The following is a 27,674-nucleotide window of genomic DNA, read 5'->3' on the forward strand; positions in this document are numbered from 1 at the left end:
TGGGCATAAAACCATTTCTGGAATAAAATCAAAAGATTTTTTTTTCAAAATTGATACCAAGCTATTGAGAGCATATGATTAATATCAGTTGTTTGTTTATGAGAGATTACACACAGCATAATTTTCAAGACCAGTATTCTCAAATTGAGCTGAGAGTCTGTAATCTAATTTGATCCTAGCTACTGCAGTGCAATTGCATTTCCTATATCAGATTACTGTGCCTGAGATGTTCACTCTGATAAGCAAATGTATAGTTAGGAGAATAAATTAACGTTGAGAGATACAGCTTTGCATCTATTCATATCATGATCTTGGTAAGCAAAAGGTTAAATGGTTTTTGATCAATACTGCAACTTATTCAAACAACTGGCAGTTATTCAAACAACTGGCAGAATGTATTCTTTCCACTTTCAGGTTGGTACATATGGGACCAATTGACAGGCGCTAAATACAGCATCATATACTTAACACTGGGCATTCTACAGGTTCCCTGCATCAGCTGTGGATATTGCAACATTAAGTTTTCTAGCTAATCATCCCCTATCTTAATGTGAATCGAGTCTCAGAAAATCGAACATTCATCTGGGGTTTAGGTTCAAGTTGTGTATTCCTACAATAATGGTGAACACAAAATTTTCAGGTCCTGAACCCTGCAACATCTAGCAGCACGATTGTAGATTTTTTTGGGCCAGAACTTTTGAGGTATGGCAATCAAAGTCAGATTGCTACTCTGCTCCTGTTTACTTATCTTAGTCAGGAGCTGCACATTTCACATCCAACCTTCCAACTCAGGCCTCCTCAGAAACGTGCAGCACAGCAGGTTCCTGAGGCCTTCAGTCTAGTGTAGCAGCGTCAGGGTAAAGGAAGTTCCGCCCCCTTTTTACGGCACCAGCTGCCATAGAGCAGTTTAAAGATCTTTGAGAAGCCTGGGAAAGGTAAGTGTGCTGGGGGGTATAAACGTCTTGTCAGCTACATTGTTACTGTCATGTCAATTACAATTAAGAGAAACAGGTGATGGGTATTAATTGCCTTTGCGCACATATAATAAAGGATAGCTGGGACACTAGGTGTGTGGGAGGAGAGCTATGAGACTGAGCAATTCAATAAACTCTCTCAATAAAGGAAAGCTTTGTCTTGGTTTCAGCTTCATCAACCAGCTTGGATCCCATCAGTATCATAGTTACCCAGGAGTTAGAAGTGTTTTTAATTCTAACTTTTCCTGGATAACTATTCTGCTAAGACAATTGGAACCATCTGAAGTCTCCGGTTTAAATTGGGGTATTAGATGGTTCGTGGTGTAGGGTGATTGCCCATCGCAAGTTTGAACTTCCTGGGAAATTCCCTTGTAGTTTATGTGTAGAGACTTTGAGGGGACCTTATGGACACAACCCCAGAGGTTGGAAGTTCTGGGCCTTCATTTCTTTTTTGTAAACAATCTGGCAGATCTCATAATGCAAGGGTCAAGCTTAGGTGTTTATAGCTTTGTCAATAATGGTGAAAGCAAAATTTGAGAAGAACAATTAAAAGGAGTGCACAACCCTAAAGGGTATTTGTTTAAGTGTGCCTCATTAGATAGTGCATGAATGCCAACATTCTAAATAATCCTTGATAACACTGAATGCAGATCTCTGAAAAGCCAAGTTACTAAAATCACACATTTACTCATTACTTATGTTTGTGCCAATGTAGCTAGTGTTTTTACTCAAGTTTAAAATATCTACAATTGTGGCCATTATCTACAAATACCATCCAGCAACTTTAGAGCAAAGGAAGAGTCCCATACCTCTCTACTGAGAATGCTGGAAGGAAGTTTACCCTTAATGCCACCATAATTGGCTGGGTCCATCCAAAGCAGAAACTCCCAGCAGTGAGAAAACGAGATGGAGAGGGAGTGGAAAATTTCACGGGAATGGATGCTATATTTTTGTAAACAAAAAGAATGAATTACTCAAACATTCCATTTAGTTCATGTATAGTACCATGATCCTAGCCTTACTCATTAGGATTCCAATCCCAAAATGCTGGAAATCTCAACCTTCATGGTTTTTAAATTTCCCAGACAAACTAACAGGTTATCGGAGAAAGCTAAGGCGAGGTTTCAGAGCTCTGTTACCGAATTACATTAATACGCAACCCAGTTGAAAGACACTTACAAATATACAATTGATGTGTCTGTAATTGGAAAATGTGAACAAATTGCTGCTGAAACCAATTATTTTTGTAGCAGTACAATAGGTTTATATAATATCACAGTTCATCTCCAATCCTCAGTTGCTCTGAATGTCAGAATGTATCATTCAAATAAGCACAAGGGTTGAGTGATTATATAAAGAGTACATTAAAGGCAAAGAGAACAGATTTGTCATTATATCACAAGGTCTCATATCCCTAGGGTGTTCCATAGCCTTTTGCAACTAATGTATTGATGTTGAAGTGGTCACAGTTCAGTAGGCAAATGTGGCAGCAAATGGCCCACAAAAAGCAAATAAACAAATGGTTATAAAAGCTATTTCCGGTGGTAGTAGTTGAGGAATGAATATTGAACAACTCTCCTATCATTCCATCTTTTACTTTGACCTGAGCAAACAAACATGGTCATAATTTAACATGTCACCTGAAATAATCAAGTATCTCTGACAATTTGCTTCTGTTCTGAACTGTACGTACAGATTCTATATTCAAATCCAGTGGGTTTGTTTGAAACCCACTTGTCTCAGATGTACAGGTATGGCCAACTGAAACATCTCAGCCGGAAACACTTGGAGCCTGGGAATTGGGGTTAGGGATATGCAGGTTACAGTCCAATTAGACCAGCTACAAAGCTACAATGATACCACCTGAGTAGGAAGAATGCTACATGGCATAAAATTAATTTTTAAAAAATATATTTTTATTTGACAAATTCAATGCAGTAGAACTACAATATTAATGGTTTTAGCTTCAATTTAAAAAGTACAGATTCTTTCAAAAGGAAAAATATTTACCAAATTTGGTAATAGACTTACTGACTGACATTTTTCTTATATTTGGCTTTAAGGCACTCAGGATAATTTTAAAAGGCTTATTTGTGTAGGAATGCAGACATTACCTCTTTGTGATGTACTCCACATATCCTATTGAATCCTCAATCCGCCGCTTCTTGGTGCACAGCATTATACGGTTGAAATTGGCATAGATCACTGATGAACCCAACCTTTTAAACTCTGCTACCAGTCTATGTAAAATAAAAACACATAAGTGTGGCACCCTCTGTACCAAATCACATCGAGCCCATTTGGATGGTTACCCTGGTGGTAGTGCTTTTTTTTGTAATCAAAGCAAATGATCACTTTCTGGCCAACAGGTGAAGTTAAACAGCACTGACACTCAAGTTCCATTTCACCCTTTCCCTCAAAAAGCACTTTAAAAACTCTCTTCCTTTTTGCATGGCACAAATGTTTGTGCTATGTACCACTCCTACCAGTGGAGAGCTTTCCCCTTGATTCCCACTGGCTTCAGTTTTGCTAGGTGCCTCACTCGGTCAAATGCTACCTTGGTGTTAAGTCACTCTCACCTCCCCTCTGGAATTCAGCTCTTTTGTTCAGGTTTGGAACAAGGATGTAATGAGGTCAGGGGCCAAATGGCTCTGGCAGAGAGCAAACTAAGCATTGGTGAGCAAGTCACATTCCTGAACTGCTGAATGATAGCACTGTAAGTGACACCTTCCGACACTTTGCTGATGATTGAGAGTGGGCTAATGGGGCAGTAATTGGCCAGTTTGAATTTCTCCTGCTTTTTGTGGACAGGGCATATCTGGGCAATTTTCAAAATGGTCAGGCAAATGCCATGTTGTAGCTGTATCGGAACAGCTCGTTTAGGGCCGGGCTAGTTCTGGAACATAAGTCTTCAGTATTACAGCTGGGTATTTGTCAGAGCATGCAGCCTTCGAATACTTTTGGCTGAAAACTGTTGCAACTGCTTCAGCATTGCCTTTTGCACTACTGTGCTGAATTCTGCCACCATTGAGCATGGGGATGTTAATGTAGCCTTCTCCTCTGGTTAGTTATTTAATTATCCACCATCATTCACAATGGGATATGGCTGGACTGCAGAGCTTTGATTTGATCTGGTGGCTGTGGAATTGCTTAGCTCTGTCTGTAAAATGCTGTTTCCACTATTAAGCATGCGTGTGGTCTTGGGTTGCAGCTTCACCAGGTTGGCACCTCATTTTTAAGGTGCTCCCTCTCACATGCTCCTTATTGAACCAGGTCCAGTAGGGGGAATGAGAGGAGACAAGAGACTAAACCTAAGTGAGATGGAGACTGTGTGAGTAGTGAATTAGGTTCACATGGGAATGCAGTGCACGGGGGAAAGAGGTGTAGTATACATAGGAATTATTCTAAGTTCATTAAGAAGCTAATTAAATTAACAACTAAATAACATAAGTAACAATGGCAGGACAGGTGTTATGTTGCAGCTGTGAAATGTGGGATTTTTTTGGATGCCAAGGCGATCCAGGATAAAGACATCTGCAGAAAGTGTAAGCAGCTCAAGGAATTCCAGATCAGGATTACTGAACTGGAAGCCAAACTGCAGACACTGTGCAACATGAGGGAGGGATGAAAACCTGGACACTTTGTTCCAGAAGATGGTCCACACCCTGTTGAAGGGGGTCATCTGTTTTGGTCAGCGGTGAGGGACAGGAGGATGTGACTGTGAGTGAGGCAGGTAAAAAGGGACTGAGCAGACAGTAGTGGAGGAGTCTCTGACTTTGCAATTGTCAAACAGGTTTGCGGTGCTCACAAACTGTGGGAGAAAGGGAGGTCTGTAAGATGGATGAGCAGGCTGGCCATTGCACCATGGTATAGGAAACCGCTCAAGCAGAGGGAGCAAACAGGAATGTAATGGTAGTAGGAGACAGTATAGTGAGGGGAATTGACATGGTTCTCTGCAACAAAGAGTGAGGGTCCAGAAGGCTGTGTTGCCTGCCTGGTTCCAGGGCTCGGGACATCTGCTCAGGGCTGGAGAGGAACTTGCAGTGGAAGGAAGAAGATCCGGTTGTCGTAGTTCCAATGACATGGACAGGTCAAAGAAAGAGTTCTGCATAGTCAGTATGAGGAGGTAGGTACCAAATTAAGTAGAAGAACCTCAAAAGTAATAGTCTCTAATAGTCTCAGGATTAAAAAAAAAACAGAATTACCTGGAAAAACTCAGCAGGTCTGGCAGCATTGGCGGAGAAGAAAAGAGTTGACGTTTCGAGTCCTCATGACCCTTCGACAATAGTCTCAGGATTGTTCCCTGAGGCACGTGCAAATTAGCATAGAGCAAATAACATTAGAGAGATAAATGTGTGGCTCAAAGACTGGTTTGGGAGAAGTGGGTTCCAGTTTGTGGGGCACTGGCACTAGTACTAGGGAAAGTGGGGGCTGGGATGGTCTACACCTGAATTATGTTGGGGCTAGTGTTCTAGCGAGCCACAAAACTAGGCAAGTAGAGAGGACTTCAAACTAAATAAGGGGTGTGGTGATGAGAGATCAAGGTTGGGTAGATGTAGCAAATTAAGGCGGAACCCAAACTGGGCATCAGTGAGATTATTGCTAAGCAAGTGCTGTTTGATAGCACTATTGATGACCCCCTTCTATTACTTTACTGATGGAGAGTAGACTGATGGGGTGGTATTTGGCCGGGTTGGATTTATCCAGCTTTTTGTTTACAGGGCATACCTGGGCAATTTTCAACATTGCTGAGTAGATGCCAGTGTTGTAGCTGTACTGGAAGAGTTTGACCAGGAATGCAGCAAGTTCTGAAGCACAAGTCTTCAGTACTATTGCTGGAATGTTGTCAGGGCCCATAGCCTTTGCAGTACCCAGTGCCTTCAGCCATTTCTTGATATCACGTGGAGTGAATCGAATTGGCTGACGACTGGCATCTGTGATGCTGGGGACATTCGGAGGAGGCCGAGATGGATCATCCACTTGGCACTTCTGGCTGAAGATTGTTGCGAATGCTTCAGCCTTATCTTTTGCACGGCTGTGCTGGGCTCCTCCATCATCAAGGATAGGGATATTTGTGGAGCCACCTCCTCCAGTGGCTCCAGTAATTGTCCACCACCATTCACGAGTGGATGTGGCAGGACTGCAGAGCTTAGATCTGATCCTTTGGTTGTGGGATCGCTTAACTTTGTCTATAACTTGCTGCTTTTGCTGTTTGGCATGCAAGTAGTCCTGTGTTATAGCCTCACTAGTTTGACACCTTATTTTTAGGTATGCCTGGTGCTGCTCCTGGCATGCCCTCCTGCACTCATCATTGAACCAGGGTTGATCCCCTGGCTTGATGGTAATGGTAAAGTCGGGGATATGCCAGGCCATGAGGTTACAGATTGTGTTCGAGTATAATGCTGCTGCTGCTGATGGTCCACAGCGCCTCATGGATGCCCACTCTTGAGCTGCTAGATCTGTTCAAACTTCATCCCATTTAGCACAGTGGTAATGCACACAACATGATAGAGGGTATCCGCAATGTGAAGGCGGGACTTCATCTCCATAATGACTATGCAGTGGTCACTCCTCCCAATACTGTGATGGACAGATGCAGCTGCGGCAGGTAAGTTGGTATGGATGAGGCCAAGTATGTTTTTCCCTCTTGTTGGTTCCCTCACCACCTGCTGCAGACCCAGCCTAGCAGCTATGTCATTTAGGAATCGGCCAGTAGTGGTGCTACCGAGCCACTCTTGGTGATGGACATTGAAGTCCCCCACCCTGAGTGTATTCTGTGCCCTTGCTACCCTCAGTGCTTCCTCCGAGTGATGTTCAACATGGAGGATCGCTGATTCATCAGCTGAGGGAGGGCGGTACATGGTAATTGGCAGGAGGTTTCCTTGCCCATGTTTGACCTGATGTCATGAGACTTCATGGGGTCTGGAGTCGATGTTGAGGACTCCCAGGGCAACTCCCTCCCAACTGTATACCACTGTGCCGCCACCTCTGCTGAGTCTGTCCTGCCAGTGGGACAGGGCATGCCCAATAACGGTGATGGAGTCTGGGACATTATCCATAAAGTATAGTTTTGTGAGGATGACAATGTCAGACTGCTGCTTGACTAGTCTGAGACAGCTTTCCCAATTTTGGCACTAGCCCCCAGATGTTAGTAAGGAGGATTTTGCAGATTCGACTGGGCTGCAACTGCCGTTGTCATTTCTGGTGCGTGAGGTCGACGCCAGGTGGTCCATCCATGTTTCATTTCTTTTTTGTGTCTTTGTAGCGGTTTGTTACAACTGAGTGGCTTGCTAGGCCATTTCAGAGAGCATTTAAGAGTCAACCACATTGCTGTGGGTCTGGAGTCACATGTAGGCCAGACCAGGCAAGGACGACAGATTTCCTTCCCTAAAGGACATTAGTGAACCAGATGGGCTTTTACAACCCTGGGTCCCCAGAGCATTACCCTGGGTCTCTGGATTACTAGTCCAGTGACAATACCACTATGCCATCGCCTCCTCCAACTCAAGTACTGTGTGTGGTTTTGGTCGCCTTACTTGAGAAAGGATGTAAATGCGTGGGAGACAGTTCAGAGGAGGTTTACTAGATTGACACCTGGAATGAGCAGGTTGTTTTATGATGAAAGATTGGACAGACTGGGCTCATTTCCACTGGAGTTAAGCAGAGTGAGGGGTGACTCGATTGAAGTATGTCAGGTCCTGAACGGTCTTGACAAGGTGGACATTGAAAGGATGTTTTCTCGTGGTTTTAAAATTAGGGGTCGCTGTTTTAGGACAGTGAAGAGGAGAATTTTTTTCTCAGAGGGCCTTGCAACTTTGGAACTCTGCCTCAGAAGGTGGTGGAGGTGGAGTCACTGAATATTTTTAAGGCAGAGGGATATAAATTCTTATTAGGTAAGGGAATCAAAGGTTATTCAGGGTAGATGGGAATGTGGAATTCGAAACACAAACAGATCAGCCATGATCTCATTGAATGGCAGAGCAGGCTCGAGGGGCCGAATGGCTTACTTCTGCTCCTATTTCATATGGTTGGTTCCTTAGCTTGAGGGCAATGGTAGAGTAATGAAAATAGCAGGCCATGAGGTTAATGTGGTCATGGTGCCTGTCATGATCCTTGGCCAGACTTCCAAGTTGTCAATAAGATCCGATTAGGGGCCAGTAATGTTTTCCTTAAAGCTGAGAATTAAGATGCTTGTTCAGCAAATGAAGTCACAAGGTTCCACAGGTTTTGAATAAACAATAATAACCTTTAGTGTACAAGAGCAGAAAGATAAAACAAGTTACAATATCTATCTCATACTTTAACATTCAGGGTTATTATGAGTTAACAGGCAAACTCTACACTGCACAATAAATGCCAATGTGACCATAACAGATTCTGTGGATTTCTCAACAACCCACCCAGATGTCAGTAACGCTGTGAGTCAACAATCTCATTGAAACTCTGTCTCTCTCATGAGAGACTCCAATCTTCATATTTGAAGATCTTGTCTTTGAATTCTCTCTGAAAAGTCGCTCTGACTTGGACGGCTTCAACAAAGGTCTACCACGCAGGGTCTCAATCTTGCCTCCCGAGATTCCATTCCCTGGATTCCCGAGTACTGACTCAAGCACCAAATCACAAGCACAATTTCAGCTCTTCAGCCAGGCCGAGCTGAACACTACTGCTGCAAAAGGGGTACCATTGTTCCGATGGTCTTCTTCAATTACCAGGGCTTCTCCGGAGCCCTCTTTACTTAAAGTCTGCTCCCTGCAGCCCTTTCTCCACCTTGGAGTCTGTTTCCCTGCTCCTCTCTTTTAACTGAACTTAACTGGGAGCCGATTCTCTCCCCTGTCTCTGTCTTCTACTTACAATTTCCTTTTAACCTTAAACCAGACCCCTCTTCTCTTTTCGGGACCTTTCCCTGTCCCCTACTTGAGACACTACTCTTCCGTGACACTTTGCTCCCAGTCATCTGACCCAGATTTTTGCACCTTTCTTTCCCCTCTCTCTCTATGCACAGGCGTGCTGGGCCTGAAGAACTTACCAACTGCAGAACTATGCAAGTGCAGCCTGCTACCAGCCTGCGCATGTGCAGAAAGCCCGAGGTCCATCAGGTGTTGACGTTCCTGACCTCAGTTCAACAGGGCAAGTTTGGGTTTCATGACAATGCTAAACAACACAATGGAGGATGGCCTCACATTGAAGATGGGACTTTGTCTCCAAGAGGGCTGTGTGGTGGTCACTCCTGACAACATTTGGGCCATGATGCTACCACCAAGTATCAAATCAACATTCCAGGCTGTCATTGATCTCACCTTCCTGGAGAGCTTCCCTCCACTGTCTCCAAACTCGCACAGCTCACTTCTACCTCCTTCCCAAGAGTCTCAAACAGGACTGCCCTAGTAGACTCATTATTTCAACCTGTTCTTTCTGCAAGGAACTAATTTCTTCCAGCCTGGACTCCATTTTCTCTCTTTTTGTCCAGTATCTTCCCACCTACATCCGCCACTTTGACAGTTTCACCTTTTCTGGTCCTCGCCATCTCCTTTTCACCATGGATGATCAAGCCCTCTACAACTCCATTCCCAATCAGAGCAGCCTGAGGGACCTTTGCTTCTTCCTTGAACAAAGGCTCAACTGATCCCCATCCACCACCACACTCCACCAGCTGGCTCAACTTGTTCTCACATTGAATAATTTCTCCATTAGCTCCATTCACTTACTCTAAATAAAAAAAGGTGTTGCTATGGGAACACATGAGTTCTAGCTATTCCTCCCTTTTTGCAGGATGAACATTCTTTGCTCCAGTCCCACTCAGGTCTCCATTTCTTAACCTTATATTGTACAACATTGGCATATAATAGCATTTGTCAGTCAGGAAAACATCTACAAAATTTTTGCTCTCTCCATTGTAATCACGTATGCTTTAAGAACCAAAGCACTGCATGAATTAATTCTCTTTGGTTAGCCACATCTTTGTTAGCATATTAGGGACAGGCACCTTGTGAAACATTCATCCTGCTCTCAGATTAGAGATCAAGAGAGAGACAGAGTATGCACTCAGTGAGAGCTTTAAAGCAAACATGCAAAATTTTATGGAAAAATGTGTAGATACATTAAAATATCATAATTTCATCTACATCCTTCAGAAAATGCAAATCATTTTCACAAGGTGCCTATATTTTATTCTGAAGGCATCTATTTTCATACACCGTTTTTTTAAAACTTACTGCAAAAATAGCTTCTTCATCATGTTGTGGAGAATGCGGTGTAGTGCCGGGTCATACAGCAGTGATGAGGGTGATCGCAACCAACGGTAAAAGTGCATCACTTGGTTATCAGCATATACATTCTGATAGTGGGTGATCTCCTTCACCCAGCCAACAACCATACTTTTCAAAATTCTGGAAACACAGGAATACACTCATGAGCAATAAAACAATGGTTTAAACAGGAACAGTAGAAAAGGTTGACCACTAAGTCCACAGAGCATCACAGGTCTCATCCTCCCATATGTTACTGTAAGAAATTATCAACTGATAGCTGGGTGGTTGAGGAAAATGAAAAGGTCATGATGGTGCCAGTGTGAGCTTCCCATCAACCTGCTCTGAGTATCAATGACAGAGGGTCAGAGAAAGCATACATCCGCTCAGCCAATTGCAGATAAAAAAGCTACAATGCTCAAAAGGAAGTTCCAGTAGGCATCAGCACACCCAACTCCGTTAGCAGTCCTTGCTGGTTGTTTGGAATATAGAGACAATTACAGTAAATGCTGCACTCCCCTTTTTAAGGAAAAAGAGTGCCAAGTTGAGTGGATAGGTTCAGTGCCTTGAAACAAATTGTTACATATTTAGTGTTCTAGTAGTAACCCACAGGGTTAAGAAAAAAAGCTCAAGACTTTCTTGTCTTAAATTCTTACTGCCTTCTCTTCTATCATCTTGTAGGCCAGTGTGAATTGGTAGTAGCAGGCCTATGTCACATTAGCACACAAATTAGTATCATCCTGAACAGCATTAGTCATTTATCTTTCAATGAACTAACACTAAAAGCAAAAATTTGCTTAAAATCTGTCTGAAGAATTAAGGTATATGTAAATTAGTTCTTTGACCCAAAAGAATATCAGATTGATCAGTGTCCAAAACCTGATGAAGGGACCCAGGGAACCTGCTGACAACCTGTCCGCTCCCCACTGAAATACCTGAATGTGTTGGAACACAACGCTGCCTCATCATAGCTGGCAAGTGCATTAGCTGACTGGTTACCAGCCATCATATCTTCAAGCGAAGCTTGCTGGATAACATCAAAGCTGACACCAATACTGGATGCTCCCTCCATATCGTTAATGTGATGGGACTGAAGGATGGTATTCACAGCCAAGCTTTGAATATCCAGCTCCACGGAAACTAAGGAGAGAATGTATTTTTTAAAGTTACAAATAAAAAGAACCACTAATTAAATATACTAATATTTAAAATTTCACAAAATTCATAGTGACTGAATTCTATTCCGAATTAAAGCTACACAAAAGTTTTGGGGAGGTAAACCCTTGGACAAAGGCTGGTTGCACCCTTATCAGCCAGCTGAAGAGCTGCAATGTAGAGGTTGCCAACACTCAGTGCCAGGAAATGCATAGCTTGATGATGCCTTGACAGACAAAAAGTAGTAACTGGTGGAGGAGTAGAGCATTTCAGACTCCTTTAAGAAAAACCCACAAAGGAACGGTTAATGTTTAAACCGTTACAATACCCCAAATTGCAGGCAATAATGAAAATCAGTGGAAGCAAACCAAGGTTCAACACAAATTTGGTAATTCTATTTGATAATTCCATGAAGGAAATGTCAACGAGGTCTCCAACTATGGTGCATAATTTGTATTATAGACAACTGAGCTACATATACAGGCTAGTGGTTATGTTACTAGGCTAGTAATCCAGAGGCCTGGACTAATATCTGGAAACATGAGTTCAAATTCCATCAAGGCAGGTGGGAAATTTGAATTCAATTAATTTATCAAAGTCTGGAATAAAAAGAATGCTGACCATGAAATTATATATCTGACCCACAATGACATTTAACTGCCCTCTGAAGTAACCTAGCAAGTCAGGCAGTTGCATTCAAGAAGGTGGCTCAGCACCACTTGTCAAGGGTAATAACTGCCGACCTTACCAATAATGCTTGCATCCCATTAAAAAAAATACCTCCAGAAAGCTGCTGCTATCTTTGCACCTTCAACAAATCACAACTAAAACTGCATTTCTTCCTTGGTCACAAAGGTTAAACTTTCCTTGTAGGTAGGTGGTGTAGGCTCAAACAGGATCATGTATTGGTGCAAAACCCAAGACAACTTGAAATCCTGAATTAGATGGGTGAATGTGATGCCTAAAGATAATGTCTAAAGATAAATAATTATTTTATACTCGTTCATGGGATGTGTGCATCGCTGGCTAGGCCAGCATTTATTGCCCACCCCTAATTTACCCTTGAGAAGGTGATGATGAGCTGCCTTCTTGAACCGTTGCAGTCCTTGTGTTCTAGGAGCACCCAGATGCTGTTAGGAAGGGAGTTCCAGGATTTTGATCCAGCGACAATGAAGGAAAGGGGATATGTTTCCAAGTCAAGATGGTGAGTGATTTGGAGGAGAACTTGCAGGTGGTGGTGTTCCCATGCATCTGCTACCCTTGTCCTTCTAGATGGTAGAGGTCGCGGGTTTGGAAGGTGCTGTCGGAACCTTGGTGAGATGCTGCAATACAGGTAGTAAACACTGCTACCACTGTGTGGCAGTGGTGAAGGGAGTAAATGTTTATTGTGGTGAATGTGGTGCCAATCAAGCAGCTGCTTTGTCCTGGATGGTGTCGAGCTTGAGTGCTGTTGAAGCTGCATTCATTCAGGTAAGTGGAGAGTATTCCATCATACTCCTGATTTTTGCTTTGTAGATGCTGGACAGGCAATGGGGAGTTAGGGGGTGAGTTACTCATCACAGAATTCCCACACTGGGAATTGAGTGTTCATGAGCAGGTCACTGCTGAGTAAGTGCCGCTTGACAGCACTATCAATGACCCCTTCCACCACTTTGCTGATGATCAATAGCAGACTGATGGGGTGGTAATTGGTTGGGTTCGATTTGTCCTACTTTTTGTGGACAAGACATACCTGGACATTTTTTTACATTGCCAGGTAGATACCAGTGCTGTAGCTGCACTGGAATAGCTTGGCTAGGGACGCAGCTATTGCCAGAATGTTGTCGGGGCCTATAGCCTTTGCAATATCCAGTGTCTTCTTCCATTTCTTGATGACACGTGGAGTGAATCGAATTGGCTGAAGACTGGCATCTGTGATGCTGGGAACCTTTGGAGAAGGCAGAGATGGATCATCCATTTGGCACTTCTGTCTGAAGATGGCCGCAAAATGCTTCAGCCTTGTCTTTTGCACTGATGTGCTGGGCTTCCCCATCATTGAAGATGGGGATATTTGTGGAGCCTCCTCCTCCAGTGAGTTGTTTAATTGTCCACCATTCACGAGTGGATGTGGCAGGACTACAGAGCTCAGATCTGACCCACTGGTTGTGGGATCGCTTAGCTCTGTCTATTGCATGCTGCTTACACTGTTTGGCATGCAAGTAGTCCTGTGCTTTAGCTTCACCAGGTTGGTGCCTCATTTTTAGTATGCCTGGTGCTGCTCTTGGCATACCCTCCTGCACTCTACCATTAAGCCTGGGCATCAACCCTGGTTCAATGAAATGGTAGTCTGAGGGATATGTCCGGCCATGAGATTACAGATTGTGGTTGTACACAATTCTGCTGCTGCTGATAGTCCACAGTGCCTCATGATACTCAGTTTTGAGTTGTTAGATCCGTTCAAAATCTGTCCCATTTAACATGGTGGTAGTGCCACACAACATGGAGGGTATCCTCAATGTGAAGACTAGGCTTTGCCTCACCAAGGACTATGTGGTGGTCACTTCAACCAATATTGTCATGGATAGCTGCATCTGCAACAGGTAGATTGGCGAGGACAAGTATTTTTTTCCCTCTCGTTGGTTCCCTCACCACCGACCAAAGACCCAGTGTAGCAGCTATGTCCTTTAAAACTTGGCCACTAGTTGTGCTAAGTGAGCCCTCTGGGTGATGGACATTGAAGTCCCTCATCCAGAGTACATTCTGTGCCCTAGCCACCCTCAGTGCTTCCTCCAAATGGTGTTCAACATGGAAGAGTGTTGATTCATCAGGTTGTCTGGGGGGACTGGCAGGCAGAGGCACGATAGGTGTTAACCAGCAGGAGGTCTCCTAGCCCACGTTTGACCTGATGCTACGAGACTTCATGGGGTCCAGAGTTGATGTTGATGACTCCCACGGCAATTCACTTCTGACTCTATGCCAGCACCTCTGGTGGGTCTGACCTGTCAGTGGTCAGGCCATACCCAGGGATGGTAATGATGTTGTCATTGCTATTATTCTGATTGCTACCACTTTTATCCTCAGTACAGTGGTTTTACTTCTGATTGCTGTGCCTGTTTCGCAGAAACAACCGCCAGACAAACAAACCTGCTAAGGTGCAAAATGTGTTCCATGTCTGCAAGGACCTACAAGCCTTGTGGCTGCACCTATGCAAATGCAATATTTTTTCTGGTTTGAACCTTTGCTGCTATTCTTCATGGTATAGTTTCTTTCTCTCCCAGTGAAATTCTTTTAATGTTCCATGCTTTTGTGAAGGAGAGAGGGAATGAGAGGCAACTACTTGCAGTTTTGAACAACTTAAAGGAAAAAAGGTGCAGTTAACTTTGCAAAGAAATTTGTTGCTGCACTGCAGCATACACACCTGTAGAGTAACACCCAGGGTTATTAATCTCAACTGTTGACCTCTCGTCAAATTCCATCACCAGACGATTATCGTCTGCCTCTTTCCCTCCCAGATCAGGCCGAGACGTTGGGGAAAGCCACAAGAGATGGTTGTGTCGTCTAAGATGTCTGGAAAAGAAGAGATCTGATCCAAAAGTTGAGATGTCATCAGGAAGATTTCCAATGGGAATGTGGTAATATCTGAAAAGAAATTAAGTATTTAATATTAAACGGCACTTGTTTACTGCATAGCAATTTGCTAACACAGACTTCAATGCTTATATTTTGTTTTGCTTTATTACTTCAGAGGTTTCTCTCAGAGACATTCTGCCAGCATCAGGCAGTCAGCTTTGGGTGTACACCAGAAATTAGTGTATTTTTTCCTTTCTAATATTTACATTTTTTTGAAGTTTCGCCTCTCAACTTTGAAAAATATTTATCGGCCTGTTGGATGTCCCTGCACCATGTACCTCCCCAGCCAAATGGGTCATTGGGGAACTTTCTCCAAGGGCTGAATTTTACCCCCCCATCGGGTGAAAGTTGATGGGTGGGCGTGCTTCCGATTGGAGGCGCGGCGCTATTTTACGTGGGCTGGCCAATTAAGGCCCACCCAGCATGACGTTCGCTGGGAAGCGTTGTGCACTCCCTGTGTGGGCAGCGGGGTGGGGGGGGGGGGGGAAAGATGCCTAAAATCGAGAGTGTGCTCTTTCGCGTATGCACATGAAATAGCGCACTCGTCTCCCCGAGGCAAAGTTCTGCCTCAGGGAGATCGCCTCTACTTTCAAAAATAGTAAAAATAGAAAAAAAAATTTCACTTACATGGCCCCTCATGCGATAATGTCACATGAGTTGGGATATGTTCATAACTTCCAAAGCAACTTGATTAAAATTTTTAAAACCTTACTTGAAACCTCATCCTGCCTGTGGATGAGGTTTCATGTTTTTCCTACTTCCCACTGGGGCTCCTGGCCTGCCCACCGACCTTAAGGTTGGACAGGCAGGTCCACTAATTACTTTAATTGACCTGTCAATGGCCTCAATTGGCCATTGACAGGTCGGCAGGTGCTCAGCTGAATTTGCTGCGCCCCTGCCTTCCTGAAAACTTAATTGAGGAGCGGTGATGTCAGGGGTTCCGCCCCCACTCGCCGACGGTAAAATCCAGCCCCAAGACTTCTGGCAATGTTACTACATAACTAGCACTTGGGGGTACAAGAGCAATCTAGGATTACATTTTCTCAGATTTTCTCAAACAATGGGCAAGATGGCCAAATCTTAGAGTCTATGGTCAAGAATGCAAATTCCACCAATGCACGGTGGGTTCCAAGTGGTTTCCCTCTCCAATCTTCTTTGCTTTTCTCCTGAAGGCACAAATTGGTGTGTAATACCTTAACCATATGGCCATTTGTTTATGCTAGCCTTGGCAGAGAGTCAGCAAGCAATTCCTTGGAGGGGGTGCAATAGTATAGAGCAATCACATCCTTGTGCAACCTCTATACAACTACACATCCTAGTAAAGGTCGCTGGATGGGTAAATAAGAGTAGAGATCCTGGTTGATTTCCCATCCCCCACACCCACAATCCTGAGATGTTGTGGCAAATTGTGGGCCCTGCTACACCTGTCCTGCCTGAGTCAGCACAGTGTAGAGATCTCCTTTACCAGTAAGGGCTGGGCTGTGAACTCACCCAAGTTCTTTGTGAAGGAGCCTGGCAGGAACAAAATCAATTTCACTGACATGTTGTATTACCTATTCACTTTCGGGAACAATAAATTCTCCTACCTGGCCATCTCAAATGCCTTGGATAGAATGCTATCCAGGCTGAGGTAGTGTCTGATCATTCTACGAACACCATGACGCTGCCAATCCAATACACCATAGCTAATATCATCATTTACATGTACAGGCACCAATGGAAACTCATCCAGAATTGGCATTCCATTTGTCAGTCTCTTCAGGTCCCACTTTGATTGTACAGCAATAAGAGTTGGGCCTCTTTTTTCATCCTTAAAATAAAAACACATTAAAATCAATCAGCTGCCTTCCACCCCTGAAAATATCGTTGCACTAAGGTTAACCTTTAATTGCATCCCTTCCCCATTTTTTGTAATTAACATATTGCAGAGATACAACAGCAGGTAACAGATTGCCAGACCCATTCTATGGGGAGAATTTTCTCCCAGTCAAGGGGAGTTGTGCGGGGGCAGGCACGCAGCTGATCGGCGCCCCCGATTGGGTGGGTACTGCCATTTTACATGGGTGGGCCAATTAAGGCCCACCCAGGGTGATGCGCACCCTTTCACATGCACGTGAAAGAGTGCAGAAATCTCCCTGAAGCACAGAGGTGCCTCTGGGAGATTAGTTTCATGTACGAAACATTGAATAAAGGGAGAAAAAAATTTTAAGGACATCTCCCCTCATGTGAAACTGTCACATGAGCTGGGACATGTCCATTAATGTTAATAAAAATTTTTACAACACCTTAAAAACGTTCATGAAATCTCACCCAGCCTGTGGATAAGGTTCCATGAAAAATGTGAAAGCTGCCTGGGCTTTTTGCCTGCCTGCCAACCTTAAGGTTGGACAGGCAGCTCAGGTCAATGATTTAATTGATTGTTAAATGGCCTTAATAGGCCTTTGACTGTTCGGTGGGCGTACAGTGACTCGGCTGTGCGCCCGCCGAACTGAGAATCTGAATGATGTGTGGTGACATTGGGATGCATGCCCGATGTCACCCCGTGTCATTTTACAACTCGGCGAGCAGACCCTACCCCCGCTCGCCGAGCTGAAGATTCTACCCTATGATTCTATTGTACATTTTGCAAGCCACACATCCTAGAGGAATCGCAATTAGCGCCAGACATCAACAACTTAGTCAGGATCAAATCTGCCTTAGAGCAGATGGGTGGACATAGGGCAGTTTTGAACTTATTGCAGCGGCACCCAGGTGAGTAATGTTACCATGCTAAACAAAGGAAGTCACAAGGGTGCAATTATATTTAGGATGCACAAATAAATGGATAATAATGGGCCTATTACAAGGCAAAAATCAAAATGATTCAAATTGGTATCCATCCTACAAATTTGCTCTTCTCTCTCTATCTATCTTGTCCATTTGTGAAACAGAAGTAATGAGTGATATTAATTTGAATAAATTCCGCAGCTTGCTTTGGATACCATGAAATTCAATGACCAGTATAAATATACATTAAACACCAAGATGGCATTTTTACTTTCCCTGTCCAAAAACTGAAAGTTTACAACAATAAAACGCCAATATGCAGAGCTGCTTTGGCAGACTTACCATTTAAATAGGTGCTCCTGTATGTACAATGCAAGTCCATTAGTTTACAAATTATCCTCAAGATGCATTGCAGCAACTCATCAAGGCTTTGATAGCACTTCCTAAACCTGCGATTTCTACTACCTAGTAAGACAAGGGCAGCAAGTGCATGGGAATACCACCATCTCCAAATTCCACATAAAGATGCACACCATCCCTGACTTGAAAATACACCAACATTTCTTCATCATTGCTGACTGCAGCATTTCAAGGGGTGACTGACCACTACCACTTTCTCAAGGCTAATAAATATTGACCTTTCAAGCAGTGCTCACATTCCATGAATGAGTAAAAAATAATTTTATACTTTAAAAAACTAAAACAAAAACAGTTTAAAATAGTTCCAACTAAACAGAATCAAGATCTAATCAGTGGACTGTCACTCTCACTTGCCAAATTCTAATGTTACAGTCTTGATTCAATATGAAATTACTCCAGTTGAAAGATGATACTACAATTTCTACTTGGTTCTAATTGGTGCTCAGTTAAAATCACACAGAATAAATGTATTCAAAATACCTGAACACACATACATATTTCTAAGAAAAAAAAGGGACAGTGTGTTTTCTGTTTTAAATAGGAAAACCCCAACAGTGGGAAAGAAATCCTACTTTTTAATCTGCTATTTTTCCAACACATCATCCCAATGAACATCATTACCTTATAGCTCAGCAAAAGCCGCTGAATTGCTCTGTAGACTAACTTTGGGTCCTTTTCTGCCCGAACTTCAAATGTGTGCTTATCAGGTGGCAGTAGTTCTTCATGCAATTTCTCCAGCATAGCAGTGCGCTCAGCTGCATACAGGTTATTCAAGTTCGGCATCTGATTACTGCGCACCTATGGCGAGATAAAAACAAAGATATTTAGAACAGCAACCACTGAACAAAATAGTATGAAATCTTTTTGGTTCCCAACAGCTCATGCCATTTTAAACCATCAACGTTGTTATTATTCAGAAATTTTTTTTATGTTAAATCAGTGAGAACCAACGTGAGCTAGATAACTACTATTGGCCTATATTTAAAAATGAGAAAATTTTCATTAGAGGATTGTTGATGTTTTAAAATCAGATGTCAGTTACTATCTGATCTCCTCTATCTCCTACAAAATCCAAAAGCTATTAATTGTGTTATATAACAGGTGCAATCCCATTTGATATAACATTTACATTCCAATCAAGACCTCATTTTCAAAATATCAACTTGCTCCCATAAAATTCTGTTATACTATGTAGGAACAATACAGACTGAAGTTCTCCACCTTTAGGTACTGAGCATGTTTCACCTATAGTTCATAGGAAATTTTGTGCCCAAGAGGTGAAAAATGCACTAGAATTAAAGAGTACAGAAGGGGACCTATTCAGGTTAGCGTGCCTGCGCTAGCTCTTTGAAAGAGCATGTCCCCGGATCCTGACCACCTTACCATTGGTAACAGTTTCTCTCTATCGACTCTACCAAAACCCTTCATAATTTTGAATACCAACATGAGGAAAAGGACTATTTCTTTTTCCAAAAGCAAGTGACTGCAACAAGTACTCTCTGGTCAAATGCAGCACAGAACATCTCTTATGTGACCCAACATCTTGCCTCAAAATCTTTTGTACCAATGTGACATTTTGCACAACAGTAACTCCGTTGCCCTTCAGTGTAAAATATTAATCTTGTGATAATTAGTCTGAATTTAATGACAACATTGTGCTGGGACCCAAATTGCAGCTGTCTGTGTCAAAACACTAAAACAGTTCAGTTACTTTGCTGTGCTGCTATGTGAGTGGCTCAGGAGCACAAGTTTTAAGAAACCCTAATTGCCAATGCAGCGCAGGGTCAGGTGATGATGCCCATGCAGTATTAACTGATGAAACTTGATGCGCTTTGCTCGTAACTCTCACCCCTCTCCTCCTGAAACCCTTTCCTCCTAGTTCTCATGCTGTTCCTTTATTTTGATGCAGCTCAGCCTTCCAATGTGATCTGTTGTTAATTACATCTTCCCAGCTTTCAGTATTGATGTTAAAGGTTTTCAAGTTCCTCTTGCAAATACCTTTGGGGCAGGATTTTCCCCCATTGGGGGCGAAGTTGAAGTGCGGGCGTGCACAGGTGCACCTCCGATCGGCACCCCTGATTGGGGGTGCAGTGCCATTTTACATGGGCAGGCCAATTAAGGCCCGCCCAGCATGATGTTCGCACGGAGGCGCTATGTGCTCCCTGTGTGGGCGGGGGGAATCCATAAACCTGAGTGTGTGCTCTTTCGCGCACGGGCACAAAAGAGCACACTCATCTCCCTGAGGTTGGGTGTTGCCTCAGGGAGATTGGTTCTACTCTCAAGAGTATTAAAAATAGAAAAAAAAAATTCCCTGACATGTCCCCTCATGGCACACTGTCACATGAGTTGGGACAAGTCCATAATTTTAAAGAAAACTTTGATTAAATTTTTAAAAACCTACATGAAACCTCATCCTGCCTGTGGATGAGGTTTCCCGCGTTTTCTAATTCCTGCCGGGGCTCCTGGCCTGCCCGCCAACCTTAAGGTTGGACGAGTAGGTCCATTAATTAGTTTAATTGACTCTGTCAGTGGCTTCAATTGGCCATTGACAGGTTGGCAGGTGCACAGCTGATTTTGCTGCACCCCCACCTACCTGAAAATTTAAATGGAGCGTGGTGACATAGGGAGTTCCGTCCGACATCACCGCACGTCATTTTATGCGTGGGCGAGCGGGCCCCGCCCCACTGCTGGGAAAATTCTGCCCTTGAATTCGAGCCAAGGTCATCCCAGCAACCTTGAAACACATGAAAGCTCTTGATATAAGAAATCTTTTGGAATATGCTCAACTTCCATCAGATATAGATGACTATGCCTCTGGACGCATATATGTTTGAGAAGACTTTATTAGACTTAGATTCCTGAAGTACCTTGGTGTCAGGAACTTCATCTTCCCACTTGATATTTTTAAATATGGCATGGACAGCAGTTATCTTGCTGCCTGATGCTAATTTCCTATTATTCCACAAATATTTAGTCAATTAGCCAAATGTGCATGCGTGAATTTTTCCGAAGTGCAAATTAAGTCAGTCACCTAGAGGTAAGCTATCTGTTAAAGTTGATTCTCGGCTGTAAACCTTGTGTATAACTTCTCACATGGCATTGAAACTTCTGGTGCAGTCCATACAAATGGTTAGTTTTTAATTTGAATGTTAGTGAAGTCAACTTTTCTGGATCCGTAGATAAAATGAAGGCACAAATTGATGTTACCTGTGAATTTAATTTCCATCATTAACAAACACTATGAGGAGAATTTTCTGGTTGGCGAACAGCATCAGGGCTTGCTTGCCGACACGCGGTGACATCGGGCAGGCGTCCAGACATCACCGCACATCACTTAGATTTTCAGTTCAGTGAGTGCGCAGCCGAGTCAGCTTTGTGCCTGCCGAACTGTCAAAGGCCTATTAAATTGATATAATTAAATGAGCTGCCCATGCAACCTTAAGGTTGGTGGGCAGGCGAAGGGCCCAGGCGGCCTTCGCATTTTTCATAGAACCTCATCCACAGGCGGGGTGAGGTTTCATGAAGTGTTTAAAAATTCAATGAAAATTAAAAAAAAAATTCATTGATATGTCCCAGCTCATGTGACACTGTCACCTAAGGGGACATGCTTTAAAAGTTTTTAATTAACTTTATTCAGATGTTTAAAACTTAAACAAATGGGTGCCTCAGGGAGATTTCTGTGCTCTTTCGTGCGCATGTGCGAAAGAGTGCAGGCCTGGACTCAGGGAATCCCCCTCTGCCTGCACAGGGAGCGCTCAGCGCTTCCAGGCGAGCGTCACGCTGAGTAGGCCTTAATTGGCCCGTCGATGTTCAAATGGTGGGGCGGATCCGATCGGGGCACTGATCGGATTCGCACTCGCTCCCACCCGCCCCCGCACAAGCCCCCCGATAGGGGGAAATTCAGCCCCGTGTCTTCTATACACACACTTTCCATCTTTCACAAAATGCATCTCTAAAAGGGAACTAAGGATATCAACACTATGGGCAGGATCTTTAGGTTGGCGAGCAGGGAATGGGGCCCACTCACCGATGTGTAAAATGATACGGGATGACATCGGGCGAAACTCCCGTGTCATCTCCATTTTCAGGTTGGCGGGGGCACAGCCGAATCATCTGTGCACCCGCTGGCCTGTCAAAGGCCCATTGAGGCCATTTAAAAAGTCATTAAACTAATTAATGGATCTGCCTGTCCAACCTTAGGGCAGGCCAGGAGCCATGGCGGGCTTCAGGAAAAGCATGAAACCTTAACCACGGGCGGGATGAGGGTTTTTAAAAATGTAATAAATGTTTGACTTAAAGTGATGGACATGTCTCAACTCATGTGACACTGTCACATGAGGGGACGTGTCAAGGAAATTTTGTTTTTGTACCTTTACCATTTATAAATTTGGAGCCAATCTCACTGAGGCAGCACTTAGCCTCAGGGAGCTCTGTCGTGCACATGCGTAAAAGAACGCACTCTCGGCTAAGGGAATCCCCCCCTTGCCCGCACAGGGAGCGCATAGTGCTTCCTGGCGGACGTGACGCTGGGCAGGTCTTAATTGGCCCATCCATGTAAAATGGCAGCGTGCCCCCAATTGCGGGCGCCGATCGGAGGCACGCCTGCCCGCGCCCGCTCCTGCACTTCCCCCCCAATGGGGGGGGGGGGGGAATTCTTCCCTATGACTAACCAGCCCACTGAAATGAATCCTCAAGCTAAGTGACTTACAATAATATTAAGAATCCATATTTGCCTTTATTATTCCCACCTCATATTTATTTTAAGTGCACCCAGATTCGTAAGGCTCCCCAACTTGTTCCACACATATTATCCCCTCTTTAGGTCTCCTAGGCATTGTATGAGTCTCCCGCCAAGATGAAGAACAGAGACAGTGTCTTTTGGCTCTATTAGTATTACCTGTATCAGCTTCCAAATTTTGCATAGGGTCATTTCACCCAGCAACTTCTGTCAAGACGACCCTCAGCACAGACTGCAAGGGAAAACCTTTTGGGTCTTTAAATGACATATTTGAAAATGTGCATCATATTGAGACAGCAACAATTGCTGTAAACTCAGAGGGAGCAGAATATTAACAGTTATAAAAATGCAGAGAAAGATGCATGATGAGGATATTGTTTAATTGCATCTCCAAAATGCATTAATTTCATGGCACTGGCAAAAACACAGATGTCTTTTATACTCAGTAAACAATATCCATGGTATATTGTTTCTTTCCTCCTGACAGAGAAGTAGCATTACGAACATATGAATTAGGAGGAGTAGACCACTTGGTCCTCAAGCTTGCTTTGCCATTCAATAAGATTATGGCTGCTCTGAATGTAACCTCAATCCGACATTCTTGCCTATCCTGATAACCTTTCACCCCTTGTATCTTTTTAATACTATATTCCTAAATTTTCTAATGCTTTAAATGCAGATTCTTCTTGATTTATAGTGTCACAGGCATTAGTGGGTCTCTAATACCTTGAACCAAAATAATATATTCTAGCACATATCTCAGTGGAGTCTTACTGTGTGCTCCTCACCCACATGCACTTTCCAGTGGGAGTCACTACTAGCAATTAGGAAACTTGTCGATTTTGCTCTCGCTAGCCATGTGTCAGTTAACTGTCTTTACTGGGGATCAGCTAGCACAGCACAGAATTAAACATGGCCCGTTTTGGTCTTTACAATACGCTTATAGCAAAAAAAAAACCCTCATTATTTTACGGAGCAAACATTCTTTCTTGATGTAGTCACCTGTAGTTATCTGGAAGGTTGATCTCCTTAGAATTACTTACAGTGTCAAGAACAAATACAGAGGCCTTCCTTTGAGAAGGGATGAACAGGCCAAATAGGGCCTTATTCCCTTGAGCATTGTGGTAGAAGTACACGTGTCGGATGCTGCCTGCAGAAACAAGAGGGAACAAATTATTTCAATTGTGACCATTATAGAATTTGTTTTTTTTTTTCCTAACCTGTAAATATCCAATGCCTCAGCTATTTCACTCTGTCAATAGGCAGGAACACACAAGGCCAGCTATCATGGTTTTCCTTCAGAATTAAACTGGGTTGAAAATTATGTTTTGGGCATTTTTTGTTTAAGGAGCCACAAGTCACTGGTGCTTTGGGCTGTTCTATGCCACCAAATTTGCAGGAGCATAGTTTAAGATGGAATCACATACTCAGGAAAAGTCTCTGCAAGTATAAATCAACAAAACTTGAAGTGGGACTAGGCACAAAAAGGATGGGCTGCTAACTAACTCAGCTATGCTAGACAGATACCATATGAATAGTTTGAATAAAAGATGAAGATCTCTAGTCAATCCACAAGAATAGGGGAAAAAACGAGTTCTTAATAACAGTTTTCACAACCTCAGGATGTTCCACTGCACTCATTGGTTGTGAAACGCAGAGTTGGATTACATGTTGAGAGCACGCTTCCACACCCCGGCATAAATTTTCGGGGGCCAGCCTGCGGCTGCTAGGCTGGCTTGCCCTGCTTTAATTTTTCAAGCAATGGCCATATAATTAGTACAAGACTGGACTTGTACTACAGGTGGAAATCCCATCTCAGAGTTGCCAGCCAATTGGAAGCTAGCAGCTCTACGTTAGGATCAGTGGCCACAGCAGCTATTGCAGGAGGCCCAAAAGAAAGGGGAACCATGGATGTTCACAAACCTAGTTAAGTCAGTGATCTCCCTGGGGTCAGGTTGGTAGGCCCTGATGAGCGAGGGTGGGAGGGCATGTTAGGCTGGTCAAGGAGAGGAGGGTGGACAGGGAGAGGTTAATTGCCTACTGTTAATTGCCATGGGTATGCAGCCCATCCAACACCTCCCCTGCTGCCCATAAGCTCCTGGTAGGGGTAGATAGGTTGGCAGCAGGCATACTGCCAATAATATGGTGCCCTAATTTGAGTCCACCCACCTGTTTCCCTGCCCTCAGATGGCAATCCCTTAGTACTACACTGAAATGTTGACCTATGTTATGTGCTTAAGTCTCAGGTGAAGCTTGAGCCCACAACCTTCTGACTCAAAAGCAAGGGTGTTACCAATGAGCCTTAAACCAGACTAGGTTATAGCTAGCTAAGGAACATACTCAGTTTTAACCAATGCAATTATTTTGGCTATATTAAATGGGTCTTAATTAAAAACATTTGCATAAAATAATAGGTAGCAAGAAAATTATAATGTTAGTAATAGTATTTTTAAACTGTGTCACTGGGTGCATGTTGACTAGTTTTTGAATTCATTGGCTGATTCTCTATACTCAGGTTGAGATAGTAAAACTACAGTCCATTTTCACTTTTGTGAATATTATAGCATATTAATATATTTTGAATATGATTATCTGAAAAATCAAAATAATCAGCCAACAATCAACGTGTGTGTGAAGATATGATTTGGTACCAAATCCAATTGTACTTAAATTGCTTTCATTTCCAGAGCATTGCCCAACTTTTGGTAAATTTAAAAGTTCCTAAAGAGATACTTTGTGTTTGGAAATTTAAACAAAAAAAAAACATGGACATGCTGTTAGATTTTCTCTTCTGGTGTTGTGTGTAAACTGGCAATTATCTCTGGTCTACTTTGGAAATAAACCAAAACTACTTAAGTTAGTTTTCTTGATCTAATGCCTTTTAAACTTTTAATGTGCACTGAGAAATGTCTCTCTCGAAGCTTTGCTGCAGTTTTAAATCTAGAGCTCATATGGTTTTGGCACAGGAAGCATTAGCCAGAGATTGAGATAGGGAGAAAGAAAGTTTAGAAAGTTCTGTAATTTCTATCAAGTAGCATTGACTTTGTGGACACAAGCCTGAGGAAACTTGCAAACATACTATTTTTTGTTTAGTTTTAAAATAATCACTGCATTACAGATATCCTGAAACTGACGGCAATGCTGACGACAAACTGGTTTCCAACAAGTACAAATGAAGATGTTGCTCATGAATCAAACAACTCACCAACTAATCATTAAAGTTTTAAAAATTCACATGACTACTTTTGACAATTGCTTTTAGTTACAAAATGGATTAGTGCTTTTTAACTTGAATTCAAGAGTCTGTTTCTAGACATCTGAGCACCTTTTAGAGCTAAGAAATTTAATTTTGGATTTTTTCTATTCCCTCTTGGTAGACCTTTAAAAACACACACAGTTATTTGTCAAGAGACTAATGCCACTTAAGCACATACCTGAAGAGCAAATGTCTTCAATGTTGCATTTTAGCAATTCATTAGGTTAAACTCACATCAGAAGGCTCATTAATTTTTATAAAATAAAATTACAGCCAGCACAGTGGTGAAATTGATCATTTATGTAGGAGTTTTTCCTCAGGCTGTAGAAAATCCATTTCAATATGTCAAGACTTATTAAATTCACAGGTTTCCTCAAATTTCCACGAATCAGTTAGCTACATAAAACTTCCATAAGAGATTATGGACCAGTACTTTGATTCCAGGAGGTCTTGTGGCGCAGTGGGTAGCATCCTTGCCTCTGAGCCAGAAGCTCCTGGTTCAGGTTCCACTAAACAATATCAATCTGAAAATCCTTCCAAAAGAGCCATGGTAAACAGTAAGAGCAGGAGAGATTTTTGGTCAGCCATGTAACAGAAAGAACATTGCAGTCTCTACCATCAGTATCCATAGCTAAAGGCTACAACATGCATAAGTGAACTGTAACACACCCCCATCAATTTGATTCCATGTAAAGGCTTCTGTCAAGAGCCTGAGAGAAAGCAGAGATAGTTTCCAGAGGTTGGATGAGGGCTGAGTAGGGAGTAAAGGAACAGGGGAGGACAGGAAAGCAGAATCATCTCGGACAGTGAATCACTTTAACTGCCAAAATAATGATATGTGTATTGTACAAGAACTGCAGATTCAATGAAGAAACCAGGTACAATTTATGCATACTACTTGCTGCATAGGTATCAATTAGAAAATCTACTTATTGAGCCAAGAATTCTTTTCTCCTTTTATACATTCCTCCCCCCATTTATAAAATAGAACAGGACTGTTCAAGTATAACTTTTCCCAGTTGTCTCTGACGAATCCATTCCCTGGGTAATTCTGGGAGCCAAACAGATGATTCAACATATCACACAGTTCTCTACATACCAAATGCACATTTGAAGGTTTGCAGTTTGCCCTCACTTGCCCATCTTCAAAATTGAAACAAATAATCAATCACTCATACTTAAATGGCAAGACATGCCAAACAATTTAAAACACATTATAATTGCTACATAAAATGCTGCACATAAAGTTTAAAGCACTGAGAAAAAAGAATTACATACAGATGAAAATCAGCACCTATTCCACTTAATATTGAAGGGTGGGCACTACTTTCAACTCTATACCTCACGTAAAGTGCATCATTTACTGTCCAGAATAAAGGCACATTTACCTGCACATCATACAAGAGCTGTCCAATAACTATGAAGAAACTAGACACCATTTACCCATACAGGTTGAAGATGTTACAGTAAGTTATCCTCAAACACCAGCACAATGCACTACAACAGATCCT

The 27,674-nt window shown here is 42.8% G+C and overlaps 1 protein-coding gene across 2 annotated transcripts in view; it reads right to left on the reverse strand.

Moving 5' to 3' along the window:
• The window catches only part of pole (polymerase (DNA directed), epsilon), a 138,117-nt gene that overhangs the window by 28,446 nt on the left and 81,997 nt on the right, over positions 1 to 27,674 (reverse strand). For both annotated transcript variants that reach the window (XM_041203159.1, XM_041203158.1), the window contains 8 exons: positions 23,951 to 24,057; positions 18,791 to 18,967; positions 16,570 to 16,793; positions 14,772 to 14,992; positions 11,155 to 11,359; positions 10,187 to 10,360; positions 3,089 to 3,214; positions 1,784 to 1,916 (listed from right to left, as the gene is read on the reverse strand). In XM_041203159.1, the coding sequence (XP_041059093.1) occupies positions 1,784 to 1,916; positions 3,089 to 3,214; positions 10,187 to 10,360; positions 11,155 to 11,359; positions 14,772 to 14,992; positions 16,570 to 16,793; positions 18,791 to 18,967; positions 23,951 to 24,057 (1,367 nt within the window). The remainder of the gene's footprint in view (positions 1 to 1,783; positions 1,917 to 3,088; positions 3,215 to 10,186; positions 10,361 to 11,154; positions 11,360 to 14,771; positions 14,993 to 16,569; positions 16,794 to 18,790; positions 18,968 to 23,950; positions 24,058 to 27,674) is intronic.

The sequence above is a fragment of the Carcharodon carcharias genome, chromosome 13 (genome assembly GCF_017639515.1).
Source record: "Carcharodon carcharias isolate sCarCar2 chromosome 13, sCarCar2.pri, whole genome shotgun sequence".
NCBI lineage: Eukaryota > Metazoa > Chordata > Chondrichthyes > Lamniformes > Lamnidae > Carcharodon > Carcharodon carcharias.